The 23,597-nt window shown below is 41.4% G+C and overlaps 1 protein-coding gene across 3 annotated transcripts in view; it reads right to left on the bottom strand.

Moving 5' to 3' along the window:
- Nucleotides 1-23,597, bottom strand: part of NCK2 (NCK adaptor protein 2) — a 77,643-nt gene that overhangs the window by 39,942 nt on the left and 14,104 nt on the right. For 2 of the 3 annotated variants that reach the window (XM_017847741.1, XM_017847742.1), the window contains exon 2: nt 848-1,088. In XM_017847741.1, coding sequence (XP_017703230.1) covers nt 848-1,079 — 232 coding nt within the window. In that variant the 5' untranslated portion in view covers nt 1,080-1,088. The remainder of the gene's footprint in view (nt 1-847; nt 1,089-23,597) is intronic. The other variant, XM_017847740.1, reaches the window with a different exon arrangement.

Raw genomic sequence — 23,597 nt, 5'->3', positions numbered from 1 at the left:
TAATATTAACTCATTTCAATAGCGAGCCCTTAAGTGATAACCTGCAGTCCTGGATACAGAAAACATTCTACTCATAAGAAGGTAACAACAATGTTTTAAATGTCAGCTCAGATGAGTCATTCTTCAAAAAAGTCCTCGCAATTGTTTTCTCAGGTAATTTGAGGCAGTAACTACGTAAGTCAGAAGTCAGTACCGTGTGCATGCACATGCAAAGGCAAGACTGGATACTGTTAACTTTGTGTAACTCCAGGAGGGCCCTGCCCATATCCTGACACCTGGGAAAACAAGAGGCACATGGGGAGAGAGCCGGACAAGGGACAACAGTATGGCTGAACTGGGCCCCCACCCTGGAGCGGCCTCTGATGTCACACAGCTGGCCTCTTAGCTAACAGCACCTGGGACTGTGGTAACTGTGGTGTGATGTAGCATCCATTTCAGAGTGGGAAAAAGTGCTTTGGCTGTCCCCTGTTCTAGGCATGTAGGCCAAATGGACAGGATTTTCTTAAAGAACTTCATGTCACGACACTGGCAGATCTGGGTAGACTTAGAGGTGAGAGTTCCAAGTCAGGGTCCTCTAAAGTTTTGATACAAGGAGATACCTGTGCAGGGGTCCCAAGCACACAGAAGTGTCTCCATACACAAGACCCCAAACTCCAGAATCTTCAGGAAATGACAAACATCCTCCTTCTCCATTTTCATCTCTTAATTCTCAGATTTTTAAAAAAGACATCTACAAAGATGTTAACATTTAAAACAGACTTTTTTGAAAAAGCAAACTAACTAGAAAGATGAACGGTGTCCCTTGAAACGTACAAGGTCTCCTCTCTCCAAAGGGTGGAACACTCACCTAGCGTGTCCTTCAGGTTCTTCACGAGGGAGCCCTTCTTCAGGCTGTTCTTCCGCTCCACGTAGTTGGACGGCACATAGCCCGTCCTGTTGGCCGCGTTCCTCACCCGCCACCACGTCTTGGAGTCGTCCAGCAACCACAGCCGCTCGTTCTTCTTGATGTCCAGCTCCTGGTCCTGCTGGGCGGTGTAGTCCCACTTGGCTATCACAATAACTTCTTCTGTCATTTTCATGGAGTCCTTCTGCCAGCAAAACATTTGGAGATGCTCATTAGAGAACTACCCGGACACTTCATCCTTTGCACCAACTTGAAAAATTAGGCAATGACAGCTTTTATTACAACTCTGCAACCGATTTTCTCCTGGGTCTTGAAATGCTCAACTTTAAAATGACCTTCTTTCAACAAGCTTTAGTATTTGGTTTAGAAACAGCAACCTTATAAAACAAATCCTATGTCACTGCTCGCTGCACATGGGGAAATCTGACCCTCTAACAAAAACAAACTTGAAAAAAATTCTAAATAACATTATGATTAAATGAGTCCATTTCATTAAGTAACACTGCCTCCTGATAACCGTTAGGTTTACACTCATTTTCTCAGGATATGCTGTGTCTTATAAACATATTTAATAAATGCAACATAACCAAATTACTCCTATAAATTAAAATGAACATTTTACTAATACAAGGTGGTATCCTGGATTGGATCATGAAACCATAAAAGAAAACTAGTGGAAATACTAGTGAAATAAAAATAAAGTCTAATAATAATAATAATAAATAATTGTCAATCTCTTAGTTTGGACAACACACCAGTAAGATGTTACTGTATTTACCTAAGATGTTAACACAATGAGAAACCAGGCAAAGGGTATATGGGAATGTTCTGTAATATGTTGGAAACTTTTTTATAAATATAAAATTCTTCCCCAAAACTTTCATTCACACAAAAACCTGCACAGGGACGTCTGTAGCAGCTTTATTCATAATTGCTCAAACTTGGAAGCAAGCAAAATGTCCTTCAGTAGGTGACTGGATAAACTGTGGTACATTCAGACAATGAAATATTATTCGGTACCAAAAAGAAATGAGCTATCAAGCCATGAAAAGACATGGAGGAACCTTGAAGGCATATTGCTAGGTGAAAGAAGCCAATCTGAAAAGGCTGCACACGGTGTGATTCTGACAGTTTATCCTTAACCAAACTTCAGCCAGACTCCTTTGAATCTTCTTCCCATCAGGCCTTGACTTTTGTACTTCTGTGTCCATCTTTGCATTGCCTAATTTTTGCAAGACTCTCCTGCTACGTTGCTCTAGCTGGAATCCTCCACCCTCAACATCTGATCAGGTTCCTCATCCTCTACCATCCCCCAAGTGACAGCTGATCACCCTGTCCTGCCTTCAGAGGAATCCTGTTCGGTCAGTTCAGCCAGAATCCCCACCCTCTGCCCCTGATGTTTCCTCTTAGTAATTTTCCATCAACCAACTCCCTGATTTTGCTCCTTGCCAATAAATGCCCACTCTTTCTTGTTGTATTAATAATAGGAGTCAAACCCAATCTCTTTCTTGACGCAAAACCCTACTGTAGTAGTCCCTCTGAATAAAGTCTGCCTTACTGTTCTCAACAAATGTCATGAATAATTTTTTTCTTTAAAACGGTATGACATTCTGGAAAAGACAAATCTATGGAGAGAGTAAGAAAATGAGCGCTTGCCTGGGGCAAGAGGGAAGGGAGGGATGCAAGGGTGAAGCACAGGATTTTTAGGGCTGTGAAACTACTCTGTTCAATACTATAATGACAGACACCTGTCATTACACATTTGTTAAAATCTATAAAATGTGGAACATCAAAAGTGAACATAACATATGAAAAGTTTATCAAAACAATAAATAAATGTGTATATTATATATCTAGAGAAGTCAATTTTGTAAGTAATAAATAGCAAGCATATGGCTGAATAAATAAAATAATCAACTATTTTAGCAACTCTGTACTTCTTAGGTAGAAGATGCACCAGTAGTCTTTAAGCAGAAAAATTCAATATTCAGTCCTTAAACTAACTAGACATTTCTCCAAATTAGAGAGAAATGAATGGTGAAAACACTCTGGGCTAAAATCCCCTTCCTCCCTGATAGAAGTTCTCATTATTTTATAGGGATGACTTTAGGATTACAGAGGTCCTATGCACATTGACTCCAGGGAAGCATAAATACCATTTTTAAATAAGTGTGTTCTACTAGATGCTAACAATGTTTTATAAATAATACATGTTTCTTTCATAAATTAACTTCCAAATTTAAAGATAACAATTCCTCCTCCTTTTGGGAAGGAGGAAAGTCTCTGCATAATGTATACAATATTCAAGAGGATAAAGTTTACATAAAGCTCCTATCAGAACTGGAGACAATTTTGTTATCCACTTACAGAAAATCTCAAGTGCATATCATGTGGAACTCACTAACCTCAGCTTTAAGTCAGATTAGACGTCTGAAAGTCATAAAGGCAGATTTTCTAAGTAACAACAAGAAGAGCAATAGCAGTAACAGGAATGGAATATTCTGAGAATACTCCATCTGAATATCACATTTCTTTCTTTCTTTTTTTTTTTTTTTGAGATGGAGTTTCGCTCTGTTGCCCAGGCTGGAGTGCAGTGGTGCGATCTCGGCTCACTGCAAGCTCCGCCTCCCGGGTTCATGCCATTCTCCTGCCTCAGCCTCCCGTGTAGCTGGGACTACAGGCGCCCGCTGCCGCGCCCGGCTAATTTTTTGTATTTTTAGTAGAGACGGGGTTTCACCGTGTTAGCCAGGATGGTCTCGATCTCCTGACCTCGTGATCTGCCCATCTCGGCCTCCCAAAGTGCTGGGATTACAGGCGTGAGCCACCGCGCCAGGCCCCACATTTCTTTCTTAATTACACAATTTCCACAAGGTTTTAACAAGAGCAGCCCATCGCTTAAGACCAGTCAAGATCTCGCCAATCAAAGCTGTTTATTAATATTTCCTACTGCATGAAGGGCAGTTAAGTAAGGAGCTGGCTGGGCAGGATCTATTTTCATGCACACCGAACATCACACAGAAGCTTTAAAAATTCCACTGCCTGAGCCCTACTGCAAGCCAATTATATCAGTATCTTTACGAAAGAGGCCTGAGCATCCAAGGAGTTTTACATCTTGCCATGTAATTCTTCTGAGCCGTAGATGGGAAAGACCAAGTGAGAGAACCAAGCCACAAACAATGCCCCACAGAGCTTCCCCTGGGCCCCAACTCTGAGCTCTGTGAAATGCAATGGGAAGTAAAAGTTGAGCAGTGATACGCACCTGCCACATGCCAAGGCGTTTAATCTTGGGAAAACCCACCTTTCAGGGAGGTGTCAACCTTCAGGAGACTGTGTCACAGAGACTGAGTGCCTAGTTTAATGGCAGTCAGGATTTGAGCCCAAGCCTGTGGACCGCCCCCTCCCCGACCCGCCCAACCGTCCGATGCGTGGGCTGCATTTTGATAGGCTATTCCAACTCAGAATTCTAAGATTCTAGGACACGTGAAAATTAGAAGTTCCCATACAACTAGGAAATGACTGCCTATTGGTTGGCCATGGCAATGGGTTTAACCCTATTTTAATGGGTCAATAACCACCCCCATCAATTAAAAAAAAAACAAACCAAATCAAAACAAAACCGAACCTGCTTCTGAAGACCAGGCAATCAACGTCCGGCTCACTTACTGCACTGACGCTCACCAATCAACAACCACCTCATATCACCGGGCCAGCCAATAAACGACCACTTCACGCCAGTGAAATCTGTCAATCAACTAAGCCACACCAGACAGCCAGCCAATCAACAACTGCCTCACTGCAGTGAGACTCCTTCAGAGGCACAGCCAATCAATGACAGCCCCATTGGAGTAAACACGACTCAGTAGCTAAAGGTTAACCAATCCCTGAACACTTCCGCTTCTGAAACTCCAGGAGCACGGGAAGCCACACTTCCCAAGACCCTTAGAAAGCTCAGCTCCGGCCGGGTGCGGTGGCTTACGCCTGTAATCCCAGCACTTTGGGAGCCCGAGGTAGGTGGATCACGAGGTCTGGAGATGGCGACCATCCTGGCCAACATGGTGAAACCTGTCCCTGATACAAAAAAATTAGCCGCGGGTGGTGGCATGCTCCTGTAGTCCCAGCTACTCGGGAGGCTGAGGCAGGAGAATCACTGGAACCCGGGGGTGGAGCTTGCAGTGAGCCGAGATCGCGCCACTGCACTCCAGCCTGGGCAACAGAGCGAGACTCCGTCTCAAAAAAAGGAAAAAGAAAAAAAAGAAAAAAAAAGACAGGTCTGCTCTGTAGCGGTCACCGACCTAGCAGCCCGGTTTCCTCAATGAAGGAGGCACCCCTTCAGTTTCTTGTTCTGAAGCTGAGTTGTGGCCATGCACTGATACAGCAATGGTTCCCTCATTTACATAGCCGGGCTGGGCTGCTGCCCTCAGAGACCCCAAAACAAGTGGGAAGGAAGAGTGCCCCATCACCCTGCATCCTCACAGGCTTCGGTCTTTTCTCTCTTTGCCAACACGGGTTGGAAAGGCTGGCTGGAAGCCCATCTAGAGGGTCTTGTTGGCCAAGAGTTGAGGTTGCATCCCTTGGACGCTGTTTCTTAAAACCCAACAGGACCATGTGGTATTTTCAGTTAAAAGTAATTTGCTATGGTGCAGGAAGGATTCGAACAGAAAGAGACTGCAGATGAACCATTATTCTACAATAAAATTAGACATACAAACTGACAAATTTCCAATATGAAAAAGCCTCAACAGAAGAAAGTCTGAAAAAAAAAATGCATTCCAACTAATTGACTACTGAAATTTTAAGTCAGAGATAGTATTCTGATTTAGTCTAGGCAAGACCATCACAGAAGTCTGATCCAAAGAACAATGCATGTTTTTCTCTCTAGCTTAGCAGTTCAAGGAAACCTAATTTTTGGCTTCATTACTACAGCTAGTTAAGTTTATTACTCAGGTCTACCCCAAAGAGAGAAGGGCTAAAAATTTGATATTATATAGCCAGATCACATCTTGTATGTCATGTGACCACTCTAAAACCCAGCTTTGCAAGACCCCCAAGTGATGCTGGAAAACAGCTCTCAGAACCTCATGAGCTAAGCTGCTTTTTCAAGTCTTAGGTAGGAATGGAATTAAAAACCAATAGGGTTAGGTATGAAAACGATCTCAGCTCAACAGTTTTCACTAACCCCTAAAATATGAGCAATCCTACTCTAGGACCCTATTTTCTTTCTAAAGACAATCCTATTAACTGTATCTTGCTCGGTTACACACTACTGATAGTAGCCAGTGTCCCCACAACATTAAAAAATGGTCACAGATAGTTCCAAAGAGGTCACGTGGATCAAGCTGAACCAAATATTACAGAAGAAAGGAGGTAAGGGTCTGAGATTCAAGCTTAGCTGAACCATTTGTATGTTCCCCTTGGATTTCAGTTCTTCTGTAAAATGGGACACCACCACTTCCCTCAAAAGATACTTCCGATGCTCAGGAGAAACATGAGTACAAAGTGCTTTAGAGGGCAAGGTTTCGCATTATATAGGTGTGGGCCTTGCTACCACCTTAGCCCAGCTGCTTCTTCAGTAGCCCGGGGTAGTACTTCACTGCGGAGCTTGTAAACAAAGCCCTGAGGCCCAATGTGCCAGCATTAAGAGAGACTTAAGAATGGCAACTACAGTCATAATGAATACCCTCTGAACACTTACTTCAAACATGTGAGGTGGGGCCATGTTCTACCCATCTCTGCTTCATTTAACTAGGATTTACTGAGTTTTCTAGGTACCAAGGTTCCTTGCAGAGCAAGACAGGCCCAGCGTCTGCTCTCCTGTGATTCAAGCCCTTGCACAAGCAGTACCTCTTCAGAGATACCCATCGAAATGTCACTGTCCTAGCCCTCTTGTCTGACTTCCTGAAGAGCATTTAGCACCAGAGACGACCTGGTCACGTACTTATTATCTAGGAGGCCCCACTGTGTGTCAGCAGTGGCTGTTTAGGCTTCAGCCACCTGGTTTAATGGGAAGCTGAAGGAGAAGGCAGACTGATGATTCAAAGTTAATATCCACCTGCCTCATTCACCTTTCCACTGACTAACCAATTTATCCCACCACAGAGAAGACCAGAGTCTTCCCTCTCTCCTTCTTTCCTTCTTTCTGATGGCATCTCGCTCTGCCACCCAGGCTGGAGTGCAATGGCACAATTGCAGCTCACTGTAGCCTCCAACTCCTGGGCTCAAGCGATCCATCTGCCTCAGCCTCCTGAGTAGCTGGGACTACAGGTGTGTACCACCGTGCCCTGCTACTTTTTTACTTTTTGTAGATATGGGGTTATCTACAAACAATATCTATGTTGCCTAGGCTGGTCTGAAGCTTCTGGCCTCAAGGTATCCTCCTGCCTTGGCCTCCCAAAGCGCTGGATTACAGGTGTGAGCCACCACACGCAGCCTTGATTTCTTAAACTTAATTCAAAATATATGCACAGAGAGACAAAAACAAGTCTAACATGTTACTTCCAGGATATTAACTTGAAATTTCAAAAACACATATGTGCACATGTGTACAGACATACCAAAATATATTTATGTGCAAATAATTGGTTTAGAGTTCACTTAGTAGAAAAAAATTGAGTCTATATGAAAAATACTGTCACCCCTACCTTGATTTTCAACACGCAGTCTGAATTATTCAAATAATACAATCTACTTCACTGTGGCTCCTTAAGACTTTTTTCTTTATAATATCTCATGCTTTCAGGGGAAAAATAACAACTGATCAATTTATGGAAACTCATTCAAATACAGGCTTTTAGCAGATAGAATTTGGGAAGGGGCTTGTTTCAATATTTTACTGGGGAGGGGTAGAGGAGGCAGGTCTAGTTGAAAGAAGTTTACTGAATCTAAAGCACAAGTCCACGAACTCGTTTCCTCTCGCCCGGTCTCTCCTGCAGCGCGTTGGAGGCAGGCCGTGTACACTGCTATTCTCAGGAGCAAAGGAGCATCTTCTCTGTGGCTGCTCCCACTGAGCATGGCTGACTCTTACAGGGCAGCAGCTTCCGGTCAGTAAGACCTTTGCTCAGTATGTTATTTTGGAGAGAATCCTTTTATGATTTGTCTTCTATTTTTATTGGGTAATGGTCAAAATCTGCTGCCTATAAACTCTCTTCTGATCGTTGAAATTGCAGAAGTTTTCTCTGTGGACCCTGATAGGATCACTTTTGTGAATGATCCTCTTCAGCTGCAGAAAGCCAGGGTTTGAAAGGCCAGCTTCCTATCAACCATCTGGGCGACTTTGGGGGAACGTGCTTGACCACTCTGCCCCCCATTTCTGTGTTTGCAAATGGGTCAGAGCTTCGGTGAGGATTAAATGAGCCAGGCTATAGGAAATACCTAATACTCAGTCTGTGCTGGACAAGTGTTAGCCATTATTGCTCTACTCATGTCCATGTAATGCCCAGTCATCACTAGGCTCAATGGCTTGAATGTAAGGTTCATGGGGACTCAAAAACATATGTGCAACAGATTATGTCATTGAAAGAGAGAAAACTTAAACAGAAAGATGTGCCAACACTCAAAGGTAGTAAAATTGGGATGGCATAGTTCTGTGAGGTTTTACGAAGAGACCCCAATGAGCCTTGGGTCCCAGCTCCCCTTTTTTTAATGCTCCCAGTGGGGCTAATGCTAATGCTATCTGCTTGTATCTAGCTAGCCTAGAAAAGCTTCGATTTGTCCACAGCGTCTAACAGAATACATTTTACAGACAAAGAGGTGTAGTCAAGTTATTATAAAATGTAAATTTAAACTATTGTTCATTTTAGAGAATCAGTCGATGAAAAAAATATGCTTAAGTACTTGGGATGGGTGATTATCCGGCGAATTCGCTTCCCTCTTTGCTACCTGCTCCTTTCCTGATGTACCCTGAGTGTAACCCCCAGGCTCCTCTCCCACCCTGGGAGCCCCCTGTAAGCTCATCCACTTCCCATTGGCTGCCTGGCTCTTGTTCCAGGTCTCTACTTCTAGGGAGGCCAGTTCCACTGCACACCTGCATTTCCACCTGCCTGCCAGACACAGGCCAGGACCCAGGCCAGGACCCTAGAGCGGCATTCACCACTGTGTAAACAATAATTATAGTAAATATTATTCAGCAAAAGTTCAGGCACACAATATCCCACATCATTTCTTTTCTACAAAATTGTGATAAAATACATTTAACAAAGTTTACTATTTTAACCATATTCTTTAAAATTGTTTTTTCACCCAACCCCTGCAGATTAACCATTTTTAAGTGTACAGTTCGGTGGCCTCAAGTACATTCACCCTGTTGTGCAAACATCAACATCACCTATCTGCAGGACTATTTTCATCTTGAAAAACTGGAATAGGTACCCACTGAACACTAACTCTCAACTTCTCCCTTCCCCCAATCCCTGGCCGCCACGATTTTACTTTCTGTCCCTGTGAATTTGACAACTCCAGGTACCTCATTTAAGTGGAATCACTTGTCCATCTATTTGTGACTGGCTAATTACACTTAGCATGATGTCTTCCAGGTTCATCATTTGGCAGCATGTGCCAGAATTCCCTTAAGATTGAATAACATTCCAATGTATGCATATACCACATTTTGTTGGTCCGTTCATCCGTCAGTGGACATCTGTGTTGCTTTCACCTTTGGGCTGTTGTCAATAATGCTATGAACATGAGTGTGCAAATATCTCTTCAGGTCTCTGCTTTCCAGTCCATTGGGTATATACCTAGAAGTGAAACTGCTGGGTCATATGGTAATTCTAGTTTTAATTCTTGAGGGATTGCCCTAATGTCTTCCACACAGGCTGCATCTACAATTCCACCAACAGTACACAAGGGTGCCAATTTCTCTACATCCTTGTCAACGCCTGTTATTGTCTGCTTTTTGACAGCAGTCATCCTACTGGGTGTAACGTATACATCAATTTCTTAACTGAACGGTATTTGTACTGCATCCTCAATAGAATTTATTAGCATATAGCAATTCTCAATAAAAAGAAAAATTTTATACTGATCATAATGATCATCTACAGTTTTCTGCTACACCCTCCTTTTTTTTTTTTTTTTTTTTCCAGTGAGTATCTACCATTAATTTATCTTTACTGCCAGGATCAGGTTACCCCTCGAAATTAAACTATAGAAGAAAAATGCCTTAAAATGTGAGTTTATCAACCAGTTTTCAGGAGTTCACCATTGAGCAACTCATTTAGTCTCTGAAATGCCGAGACACGCTAGCATTCTGCAGACCAGACTGTAAGTCAACACAGCTCATTAGTGTCTGGGAAATTTTACAAAAAGGAAAAAAAAAAAAAGAGAATTGGTGGCACTGTCACTTCAACTAGAATCTGGGAAATGCTATTTTACATATAATTTACCACTCCAGCCACAGAAGTACACATTTTTATAACCTTCCTTGGCTTTCTCGTTGCTGTCTTAGACACTAATCACACTGGAAGGAAGGCTGTGACTGTCAAGTGATTCCCTCGTGCCAGCATTTTGGAAAATCAGCATAAATTTAATAAGCCAATTTTCTTACATGATGTTAACTGTAAACAAATGAAATTCCATATAACTGCACTGGAATCAACACTGCCTTCTGCCAACCCAGAAGACAGCATGGTGATGGGGTGAAGAAGAAAAACCAGCAAGGGGAAAATACCTGTGCATGAAAATGGACATGGATGTCTTTGGTGAAACCTGGCTTCTTACAAAACACAAAAGTGAGGTCTTTTCGGGTAGTGCATACTCCCTGCTCCCAAAGTAGGCAGATAACAGTCACCATTTTTAGGGATTTATTAGGTCTATTTTTTTTTTTTTCACAGCTATAAAGGTACTTGTAATTTTTATAATTTAAACATCTATTTCAAAAACATATTGGTTCGGCACAGTGGCTCACACCCGTAATCCCAGCACTTTGGGAGGCCGAGGTGGGTGGATCACCTGAAGTCTGGAGTTCGAGACCAGCCTGGCCAACATGGTAAATACCTCATCTCTACTAAAAATACAAAAAATCAGCTGGGCATGGTGGTACATGCTTGTAATCCCAGCTACTCAGGAGGCTGAGGCAGGAGAATCGCTTGAGCTCAAGAGGTGGAGGTTGCAGTGAGCAGAGATCATGCCACTGCACTCCAACCTGGGTGACAGAGTAGGACTCATCTCAAAAAAAAAAAAAAAAAAATCAAAATATAAATGTCATGAGTTTCCTCAATTCTTACATATGAATTCAGCTACATTAATCAACACCTGACCTTATTCCTTGCCACCTTATTACTCACGATTCCCTGCCTGATTTTGAAACATGCAAGGCTGAAACAAGAAACACAATCATTTTTAAAAACAGATTCCACACCATCCAGGTCTCATAATGTCAAAATGATTAGGCTACTAAAATCATTTGAGTTCTACAGATTTATATGGTTTATGCCCACATTCCTAAGCATGATATCTATGCTTTAGATTTTCCTATTGAAGTGGGGGAGCAGATTAGAGACAGGTCCTCCGCACCCAGCTCTACGGACAAGAACCTGTATCTACCTGCCAGCAGGGACTCTGTGTAGGACAGGGGACATGGGTTACTTTGGGTTTAATTACTATAGACACCTCTACAAATGAGTTTGGAACAATAAATGCTAATATTTATTCCAAATGTATAACTCTGTTAAAGAAACCATCCCTATCACTTAAGAAAACAGAATGAGGAAATAAAGGTTTCTAGTATCTGTGCTTGATATTTCAAAAAATATATATGTATATATACATATTTTTATATATACGTGTGTGTGTATAGATATATAGATATATATGTATATATACACACACATATACATATATTCCCCCCCCAACCCCAAGACAGAGTCTTGCTCTGTTGCTCAGGCTGGAGTGCAGTGGCGCGATCTCGGTTCACCGCAACCTCCGCCTCCTCGGTTCAAGCAATCCTCCTGCCTCAGGCTCCCGAGTAGAGTAGCGGCAATTACAGGCATGAGCCTGCATGCCCAGCTATTTTTGTTTTGTTTTGTATTTTTAGTAGAGATGGGGGTTTCACCATGTTGGCCAGGCTGGTCTCGAACTCCTGACTTCATGATCTGCCCGCCTCAGCCTTCCAAAGTGCTGGGATTACAGGTGTGAGCCACCGTGCCTGGCCCAAAAATATTTTTTAGACTAGAACAGGTTCGTTTATTATTAACATATTACATTAGTATGATAAACATGTTACAATTAATGAACCACTACCCATACATTAACTAAAGTTCATGGTTTATTCGGATGTCCTTAGTTTTCCCTTAATGTCTTTTTCCTGTCCCAAGATCCCACCCAGGATCCCGCACCATATTTAGTTGTCACGTCTGCTTTAGGCGCCTCTTGACTGTGGCAGTTCTCAGACTTCCCTTTTTTTGAAGAGCACTGGTCAGGTATTTAAAGAATGTCCCCCGGTTAGGATTTGTCTGATGTCATAAGAAAAACATCAGACAAATCCTAATTGGGGGACATTCTGCAAAATATCTGATCAGTGCTCTGGTATTAGCTTTTGGGAGGAAGACCACAGAGGCAACATGCTATTGTCATCTTACCACGTCAAAGGTCAACATGGCTTAGGACTGCGGACTGCTGATGTTGACCTTGATCACCTGGCTGAGGCAGTGTTTGTCAGCATTCTCCACTGTGAAGTCACACTTGCCCCCTTCTATGCTGTACTCTTTGGAAGGAAGTCTCCAGCAACAGCCTCCGCTTAAGGGTGGGGAGTTAACTCTTCCATCTCCTTGAGGGCAAAGCATCTACATGGTCTGGAAGCCTTTTCACAGGAGATTTGTCTTCTCCTACTCATGAACTTATTCCATCATTTATATCACTGTGATCTTATGGCGATTTTATACCCTGGGCTACAATCCAGTATTGCTTTTTCTTAAACTGTTCCAACTTTGGGTATGGGAGTGCTTTCAGCTGGCTACTGTGTCCCTGTGACATATCACCATCATTGCGAGTCTGTGTGTGTGTGTTTGTTTCTTTGAGCACATCCCTACTTTCTGGCACCACAAGATGCTCTAGGCTTTTCTTGCATAATCCCAGAATCAGTATATCTGCCCTGATGGTAACCAGCAGTACCTGCAGTCCACTTTTTACACATGAATCCTTTACAAAATAAAGAGGGGAGGGCTAGATTTTTTTTTTTTTTCTTATGGTGACCACAGTACAGAAATACAGACTAAGAATCCCTAATTCAAAACTCCAATATCCAGAATGCTCCGAAATCCGAAACTTGAGCACTACAAGTCAAAAATTCCACATCCAACCTCACGTAATGGGTCACACATATTATTAAAATATTATGTGAAATTACTTTCCAGCCATGTATATATGAAACATAAATAAATAAGGTATGTATGAAACATAAATTTAGCATTTAGATTTGAGTCCCATTCCCAAGATAGCTCATTTATGTATATGTAGATATTCCAAAACCTCAAAAAATTCTGAATACCCAAACACTCTGATCCCAAGCATTTAGGATAAGGTATACTTAACCAGAACTTAAGATTTCTCCTATGCAGACTCTAGCCCACTCCTGGGCCACATGCTGTTGAAGAAAATAATAAAACTGTGCTGTGAAGCCTGATGGTATTTGATCTCCACTAGACTGTCCCTCCTGCTAAGCAATGGCAAGCAGTAAGACACCACCCCCTGCCCCCCACTGGTTGCCTAACATATTTCTCACAGCATCCACCCCCGAAAGCTCATCCCTCCAAAACCACAGCCGCCCTCTCCTGCCACAGGCTCAGTCCCATCCCCACCTCTGCACTCATTGTCCCCAACCCAGCCAGGCCTCCCAGAGCCCACCTGCAGTCTTTGCTGTGAGTACTTCACACCACTCCATGTGTAATTACTTGTACCCTTGACTTAGGGGCAACACAACGTCATGACACAAGTCAAGAGTCAACAGCACTTGGAGAGATCTCAGTGGCTATAACTGAAGAGTCAGACGTGGCTGCCAAAAGGACCAAGGGGGGATTTAAACAACTCTGATAGCAGGGCAGACAACACAGTCCTAAAGCTCATGGATAATATGATTCAGATTTTTATTTTTTTAAAATGTATATATTTTCATTAAGTATTGGTGGTATACAGGGAAAAAATGTTACGAACTTTCCTCAGTGTTTAGGATTTCTACTCTTTTTATGAGAAAAAAAACAAGCTGGACGCAGTGGCTCACACCTGTAATCCCAGCACTTTGAGCGGCTGAGGCAGGTGGATCACCTGAGGTCAGGAGTTCGAGACCAGCCTGACCAACATGCCGAAACCCTGTCTATACTAAAAATACAAAAAAGTTAGCTGGGCATTGTGGTGCATCCTTTAATCCTAGCTACTTGGGAGGCTGAGGCAGGAGAATCGCTTGAAACCAGGAGGCGGAGGTTGCAGTGAGCCGAAGTCACGCCACTGCACTCCAGCCTGGGAAACAAGCAAAACTCTGGCTCAAAAAAACAAACAAACAAACAAACAAACAAAAAACCCACAAACACTATTACTACTTTCCCTTCACCACATCTCAGGTCTGGTTAAATCTAACTTTCACCTACTTCACACCTGCCCCATGGCAGCTAGTGCCATTTTACATTTCTGATCTCTGGCCTCAAGTGGACTCTTGGTGCCTCCTGGCAACTTACTCCATTTTCTAAGTGAGCTCCCTTCCCCTCTCCGAAGGGTCTATTAGTATCTTTCTTCTCCATCCTCTAACACCTGCTTCCCTTTCTGTAGCCTCAGTTGATGAATGACTTTCTATGATATTGTATAAAATATGTTTGGTCATATTCCAATTTCCTGGCATAGCCTCAAATGTAAAGTGTCTTTTTGTATGCAAATGAGGTGACTGGTGGCTGGCAGCCCCTAGGCAGCTTCAGGATGGGGTTGGTCACCAGAAAGACCAAGGCAGGATTAGGGGGTTGCGACTTTCAGCCCCACCCTCCACCCTCCAGAAAGGGGAGAGGGACTGAGGTCAAGCTGGTCATCCATAGCCAAGGGCTTAACCAGTCATGTCTATGCAATGAAGTTTCCAGAAAAACCTCAAAAGACAGGGTTCAGATGGGCTTCCGGATATCCGAACATGGGGAGGTTCCTGAAGAAGGCATGGCAGCTCTGTGCCCCTTCCCCTGTACCTCACCCTACCCACACCTCTACATCTGTATCCTTAAAAATATCCTTTATAGTGACAAAATGAGGGACTGAGGTAGACATTCAATCACGGAAGTTTATTAAGCCAACTTTAGGGCTTTTCCGGGGAAAAAACATAAGCCACAGAGCCATCTGTTTTTCCAAAGAGGTTTTCAGGTTTAGTATTTAGACATTTCCTTAAAGCAGGGGAAGGTAGGTTGGCGGTTAAGGCGAAAAGGTTACATGCCTGTGAGGCTTTGGTTAGTACCCAGTAAATCACACTGTATATCAGATAAAGTGAATGTCTGAAGAGAAAAAAGGAAGAGACAATTATGCAGTCATCTCTGGGTAGGTGGAGGAAATGAGTCTGGACTTGTTCTGCACCTGGGAAGAGAGGCTTGTAATCCACATTATCAGTGTGGAGAATTACAGGTAGACCTCAATTACCGACCTAAAGTTACAACTGGTATGTCCTTGTTTATGGGAAGCCAGGAAAGAATTTACTTAAGAATGATCTGTAGGGGCAGCCTGTCAGACGCCCGGCCGCCTCTTACCTTTCCTACCTTTCCGTGGGGACCTAGCTGCTGCATAATGCTGGTAACAGCTGTTCATTAGAAAGAGGGGGGTGCAAGACTCAGCCTCCAGGCTTAAGCCATCCTTTTGCATAAGTAGTTTAGCAGGAGATCCTGAGATTTTTTATTTTCCCTTACAAAACACAGTAAATGTGTTTCCTTGAGTTCTGTGTGCTGCTCTAGCAAATTAATTGAACCTGAGGAGGCAACGTGGGAACCCCAGTTGACAGCCAGAAGCACAGGTAAAAACAACCTGGGACGTGCAACTGGCATCTGAAGTGGGGGTGGAGGGGCAGTCTTGAGGACTGAGTCCTCAAACTATGGGACTGATGCTATCTCCAGGTAAACAGTGTCAGAATTGAATTAAATTAGCAGACGCTCAGTGGTATCTGCTGCAGAAGCAACTGCTTACTTGCCGTTGGGGAGAGATCACCAGACATTTGCTGACAGAAGTGTGTTGTGAGAGTAGAGTGGGAGAAACTGCGTTTTTTTCCCACTTGCCCTCCTTATTTCATTAAGAGAAATTCAGGCAATCAGAAGAAAACATCTCCATGTGCCCCACGAGTTATAGGGGTGAGCTGTCTGGGTGCCTCTCTAAGGCCTGTCCTCCTCTGTGGACTGAATCCCACCTCTGGAAGGAACCTGCTCCTATAATTATTCCCTGGAGCTACTGTGTCTTTCTGGATCATCTCATTTAGCATAAGACATGCTAAGCTCTCTTCCATACTGCGATAACGTTCCCTTGCCCCTATCCCCACCATCTCTCCTTTACAGAGAGGATACTCTACCAGAAGCTGTCTCCTCTTGCCATCTCTGCTTCCTCCTCCACTTGATCTTTGACCCTCCACTAATTGGCTTTTGTCCCTACGGTATTGCCACATCCAAAGGTCCTCTTGTTACCTGCATGTCCACTACAGCAGACACTGCTGACCAGCCCTTCTGTGAGACACACCATCCACCCGCTGCCCGGAGATCACACAGCCCTGCTGCTTGTCCCTCGCTGACGCTTCCTTCTTAGCTTTCTGGCCGACTCTACTTACGCTTCTGAACTAAAGATGGAGGGGTAGTAGCCAGGCTGTCTGGGGGCATCCCCTCCATCCACCCTCTTGGCTCTGAGTGTCATCCATGTGTTGCTGCCAAATGTTGGTCTCCACCCTGCTCTATCCCCAAATGCCAGACTTCTGCACCCAGCTACCTGCTGAACATCTGCATCTGGATGTCTAACGTGCACTTCAAATCTCATGTCTAAAACTAAGCTCTTCATTCTCCCCATGAAAAACAAAAGGAAACCAATCAAATAAGCCACCTCCTGTGCCTCCCACAGTCTGCCCTTCTGAGTAAGTGGGACAACCATTAAGTGGGTTGACCCAGCCCCCAATCTGAGACTCATCCCTCAGGCTCTTGTCTCTCACTCCCCATTCTTTCCAGCAGCAAACCCCACAGACTTGCCTTCAAAATATGCCTCAGATCCACCCACTTCTCTCCCCATGCACTTCACTCCAGACCAACAGCACCTCTCCAGCCTACCGGTCTCTCTGTTCTACTCTCCTGGCACTCCAGCCCAGCTCTCTAACAGCAGCTTTGGGGAACTTTAAAAACGGAACGTATTTGTGTCAGTCCTCTCTTCAAACCCCAATGCAGCTTCCTACCCAAACAGAACCAAATCCAAAGCTGTACCAAAGCCTAAAAGACCTTGACCCTGGGCAGTTTTTCCAAACTCCGATTCTCACCTTGGGGTCTTTGCATTGGAATGCTCTTCCCCAGTTCCCTGCAGGACTCCTTGTTCCGTTACTTTGTTCAAGTCTCTGTTCAAATGTCCCCTCCCTTCCTCTCCCTCCCTCTCTCATAGTCCTCTGATTCCATCCAACTTTCTGCCAAGCCAAACCTGCCCCACCTCATATAAAATAGCTGCTGCACCACTCTCCATTCCTTTCTTCTGTTTTCTCTTTTTCCACGCCCCTTACCAGTACTTCACACACATTTTAATTTATTATCGTTTATTTTCTCTGACTGCATTTAAGTCCTTGAAGACAAAGACTTTGTCCCTTTGTAAACCAAGACTTAGAATGGTGCCTAGCATGCATATATACTCAGCAAACATTTGAAAGAGAGAGTGGATGAAAGGCCTATGGTCGGCCTCCATCAGTAGGTGTTGATGGTCTCCATCACCACAGTAGACACGCAGAGATACAAGATGCCTACAAACTACTCCATCCTACACTGAGTCCGAGCTTGCAGATGGATTCAAATTTAAGGTGCTTCATTTAAAACAATCCCACCTCTTGATATATTCATTGTTATTCTACATAATAAGGGGTCTTTTATTCATATGGGAGCCATAAAATAATTCCATTAAAAAATTTAAATTTTATATTATTCAGCTACTTTGGCAAAAGGGTGAAAGTACAGGGAGTATACATAAATATTCATGAAATACAGATCAATAATAAAGAGTGAATCTTCCAATTCTTTTCAGCAAATGATTAGTGCAGTCACAGATAATGAAAGATAAAGTTTAGGAAAGCTCATTAAATGACTGAGAAGGCAATTGTCTATGACTGGTTACCTGGCAAACAAAAATGTAAATATTTTAGTAAAATTCCAGCATCTAAAAATTTGCATTTATCTTTATCAACTCCAAAATTTAATTTTAAAATACGCTGCTGAACACGGAAACAACACAAAATGCATATAGCCCTTTTGGCACAGCTGTGAGAACACAAGATTCTCTTGTTACATGAAAATGCTGAAGTTTATAAATAGTGGTATCTATTGCTGGTACAAAAAAAAAAAAAAAGACTGTTCTAGTTAAAAGTCTGGCTTAACAGTGAATTCTCATGTAGGAATTACTGATTTTCATAGATCAAAATAGGATTAAATATACTTGTAAATAAACACATGCAGCCTAGAGGCCTGAAAACCAGCCCACCCACTGTCCTTGTTTTCGACAAAGCCACACCACAGCCTCCAAAACCACCTGCAGCTTAAGTCACTCAGGCACTTGCAGATACCACTGAGAGTGAGTACAGTCCAAGAAATCATACAAAGACTACACTTCCAGAATCAAACCCAAAGCATCCTACCCAAATGATACTATAGCATACATCTACAAAAAACTCTATTCCCTATGAAAGATACTCCATGAAACTGAAAAAAAGAAACTGTTTCACTAACAGTGCAGATACCAACATACAGGCACAACAGAGAAACAGGAAAAAGCAAGGAAACAATAAAACCTCCAAAGAAACACAGTAATTCTCTAATAACAGAACAAAGAAAAGGAAGTCTATAAAATGCCTAAAATATAATCCAAAATAATGATCTTAAGGAAACTCCATGAGATACACGGGAACATGGAAAATTCAATGCAATCAGAAAAACAATTCATGAGAATTCATGGAGAAATTCAACAGAGAGATTTATCACAAAAAGTCTTGAAACTGAAGAATTAAATGAATTAAATAAAAAATAAAATTGAGAGTCTCAAAAAGAGACTGGATCAAGTAGAAGAAAGAATTTCTGAACACAGAGATAGGTCTTTTGAAATCTCCTGGTCAAACCAGAATTCAGAAAAAAAGAATAAAAAAGAATGAAGAAAGCCGACCTGACATATAGGATATTATTAAGCAAACATATATTCATATTTTGGGATTTCTAAATGGAGGAGAGATGGAGAAAAGCATAGAAACCCTCTTTAATAAAGTAATAGCAGGAAACTTCCCTTCTTGGGAGAAAGAATCCAGATCTAGGAAACTCTAAGATCCTTAAATATATTCAACCTAAAAAAGTCCTCTCCAAGGCACATTGCAGTTCAACTGTCAAAAGTAAGACAAAGTGAGAAATCTGAAAACAGCAGAAGAAAAACATCAAGTAAAATAAAACAGAATCCTCATCAAAATAACAGCAGATTTCTCAGCAGAAACCTTACAGGCCAGGAGAGTTCACTATGATATATTCAAAATGCTGACAAAAAAATATAGCCAGCCAAGAATACTATACCCAGCAAAGCTATCCTTCAAAAATGAAGAAGAAATAAAAGTCTTTCCCAGACAAGCAAAAATGGAAGGAATTCATCACCTTGTAGACTGGCCCTACAAGGAATGCTAAAGGGAACCCTACATCTGGAAGCAAAAGAGTGATATCTGCCATCATGGAAACACACAAAAGTATAAAACTCACTGGTATTGCAAAAACATAAATGAGGAAGAGAAAGGAATCAAATATTTCCACTGAAAAAAACCAGCAAACCACAAAGAAAAACAACTAGAGGAAGAAAGACACAAAGGATATACAAAGCAACCAGAAAACAGTTAACATAGTTATAAGAGGAGTATGCCTTCATCTCTCACATAGTTACAAGAGTATGCCTTCATCTCCCAGTAACAACCTTGAATGTAGGACTAGGCATGCTCGCTTCGGCAGCACATATACTAAAATTGGAATATAGGACTAGGCATGCCTGTAATCCCAGTACTTTGTGGTGGCTCATGCCTGTAATCCCAGTACTTTTGGAAGTTGAGATGGGAAGATTGCTTGAGGCCAGGATTTCAAGACCAGCCTGTGCAATACAATGAGACCCTATCTCTACAAAAAATAAAATAAAATTTAGCCAGACATGGTAGCACACACTTGTATACCCAGCTACCCGGGAGGCTGAAGTGGGGGGATCATGTGACCCCAAGAGTTCAAGGCTACAGGGAGCTATGATCATGCCACTGCATTCTAGCTTCAGTAAGAGAGCAAGACCCTGTTTCTAAAAAAATAATAAAAATTAAAATTAAAAAAAAAAACTTGAATGTAAATGAATTAAATTCCCCAATTAAAAGATACTGACTAGACGGATGGATTAAAAAACACTACCCAACTATATGCTGCCTACAAAAAATATTACCTATCAAGACACACAGAGACTGAGAGGGAAAGAATGGAAAAAAAAAAAATCTTCCACAGAAATGAAAACCAAAAGTAAGCAAGAGTGGCTATACTAATACCAGACAAAATATAATTTACATAAAATAAATTTTAAGTCAAAAAACATAAAGCAGCAAAGAAAGTCATTATGTAATGATAAAGGAGTGAATTCAAAAAGACATAACAATTGTAAATATACATGTACCCAACAACAGGGCACCCACATATATAAAGCAAATATTATTAGAGCTAAAGAGACAGACCCCAATACAACAACAGTTGGGGGCTTCAACACCCCACTACAAACACTGGACAGATCATCTAAGCAGAAAATCAACAAAGAAGCATCAGACTTAAACTGCACTATGTACCAAACTCACCTAAGAGACATTTACAGAACATTTCATCTAACAGCTACAGAATATACACCCTTTCATCAGCACATGGGACATTCTCTAGGATTTACAGTATGTTTGGTCATAAACCAAGTCATAAGAAATTTTTATAAATTGAAGTCAGGTATTATCTCAGAACACAATAGAATAAAAGTAAAAATCAATAACAAGAACAATTTTGGAAATTGTATAAATATATGCAAATTAAACAACTTGCTCTTGAATGAACAATGGGTCAATGAAGAAATTAAGAAGGAAATAAAAAATCTTGAAACAACATAAAAATGGAAACACAGTATACCAAAAGCTATGGGATACATCAAAAGCCGTGCTAAGAGGGAAGTTGATAGCAATAAATGCCCACATCAAAAAAGTAGAAAGATCAAGACACTGGAAAAGTGAGAACAAACCAAATCCAAAATTAGTAGACAGAAATAATAAAGACCAGAGAACTGAACAAAATAAAGGCCAAAAAAATGCAAAAGATCAATCACATAAAAAGTTGTTTATTTAAAAACATGAAAATTGACAATTATCTAGACTATGGAAAAGAGAAAAGCTAAATAAATAATATCAGAAATGAAAAAGAAGAATTTTACAAGTTACCACAGAAATATAAAAGATCATTAGAGACTAATATGAACAACAATACACCAATAACTTAGAAAACCCAAGGAAAACGAGTAAATTCCTAGACACACATAACTTGCTGACAATGAAGCAGAAAGAAATAGAAAACCTGGGTGGGTGCAGTGGCTCATGTCTATAATCCCAGCACTTTGGGAGACCAAGGTGGGTGGGTATCACCTGAGTTGAGCAGTTCAAGATCAGCCTGCCCAACAAGATGAAAGCTCGTCTCTAGTAAAAGTACAAAAGAATTAGCCAGGCATGGTGCTGCATGCCTGGAATCCCAGCTACTCGGGAGACTGAGGCAGGAGAATCGCTTGAACCTGGGAGGTGGAAGTTGCAGTGAGCAGAGATCACGCCACTGCACTCCAGCCTGGGCAACAAAAGTGAGACTTTGTCTCAAAACAAAGAAAAAAGAAAAAGAAAAAAAAGAAAAGAGAAAGAAAACAAAAACGAAAAAAAAAAAAAAAAGTCTCCCGACAAAGAAAAGACCAGGACCGGATGGCCTTCGTGCTGACTTTTTCCAAACCTATAAAGACAAACTAACACCAATTCTTTTCAAACTATTCCAAAAAAAAAAAAAAAAAAAGAGAAGAGAATTCTTCCTAACTCACTCTAAGAGGCCAGCATTATCCTGACACCTGAAACAGACAAGGACACAACAACAACAACAAAAACTACAGGCCAATGTGCCTGATGAACATAGATGCAAAAATCCTCAAAATACTGACAAACTAAATCCAACAGCATATCAAAAAGATAATATACCATGATCAAGTGGGACACATTCCAGAAATGCAAGGATGGTTCAACAAATGCAAATCAATAAACATGAGACATGACATCAACAAAATCAAGAATGAAAACCATATGATCATCTCAATAAATGTAGAAAAACATTCTGATAAAATTCGATATTCCCTCATGATAACAACTCTGAACAAATTAGGTAATACAAGCCATATATGACAAACCCACAGCTAACATCATACTGAATAGGCAGAAGCTGAAAACTTTTCCTCTAGGAACAGGAAAAATATAAGAATGCCTATTCTTTCGCCACTCTTACTCCATATATTGTTTATAATCCTATCCAAAGCAATTATGCAAGAGAAAGAAAGGGCTTTCATTTCATAGGAAAAGAAACCTAAAAATTTCAGCAAAATACTGTAGAATTGGTAAACAGATCCAGTGAAGCTGCAAGATACTAAAATCAACATACAAAAATCAGTAGTGTTTCTATAGGCCGATAATAAACTAGCTGAAAATGAAATAAAGAAACCAATCTCGTTTATAATAGCTAAAAATAAAAGAAAAAAAGCTAAATACCTAAGAACAAATTTAACCAAGAAGGTGAAAGATGTCTACATTAAAAACTACAAAATACTGATAAAAGAAATTGAAGAGGACATAAACAAATGAAAAGATATCCCATGTTAATGAATTGGAATAATATTGTTAAAATGACCATTACATCCAAAGCAATCTACACTTTCAATGCGATCCCTATCAAAATATCAATGACTTTTCACAGAGATAGAAAAGAAATCCTAAAATTTGTGTGCAACCACAAAAGACCTCAACTAGCCAAATACTGAGCAAAAAGAACAAAGTTTGAGGCATCACACCACATGACTTCAAAATATACTACAAGCTATAATAATCAAAACAGCATGGTATTGGCATAAAAACAGACACACAGACCAAGGGAACAGAATAGAGAACCCAGAAATAAATCCATCTATTTAGAGCCAAATAATTTTCACCAAAGGTGTCAAGAACATAGATTAGGGAAAAGGAGAGCCTCTTCAATAAATGGTGCTAGGAAAACTGGATATCCATGTGCAGAAGAATAAAACTAGGCCCCTATCTTTCACTACATACAAAAGTCTACTCAAAATTGATTAAGATTTAAATGTAAGCCCCCAAACTATAATCCCACCAGAAGAAAACATAGGGGAAATACATTAGGACATTGGTCTGGGCAAAGATTTTACAGCATAGAATGATATTATCAAAAGACCAAAAAAAAAAAAAAAAAAA

The sequence above is a fragment of the Rhinopithecus bieti genome, unplaced genomic scaffold (assembly GCF_001698545.2).
Source record: "Rhinopithecus bieti isolate Rb0 unplaced genomic scaffold, ASM169854v2 scaffold_29830, whole genome shotgun sequence".
NCBI classification, from domain to species: domain Eukaryota; kingdom Metazoa; phylum Chordata; class Mammalia; order Primates; family Cercopithecidae; genus Rhinopithecus; species Rhinopithecus bieti.
Note: the sequence above shows the minus strand (reverse complement) of the source record. Positions and strands in the feature narration are given on the sequence as shown.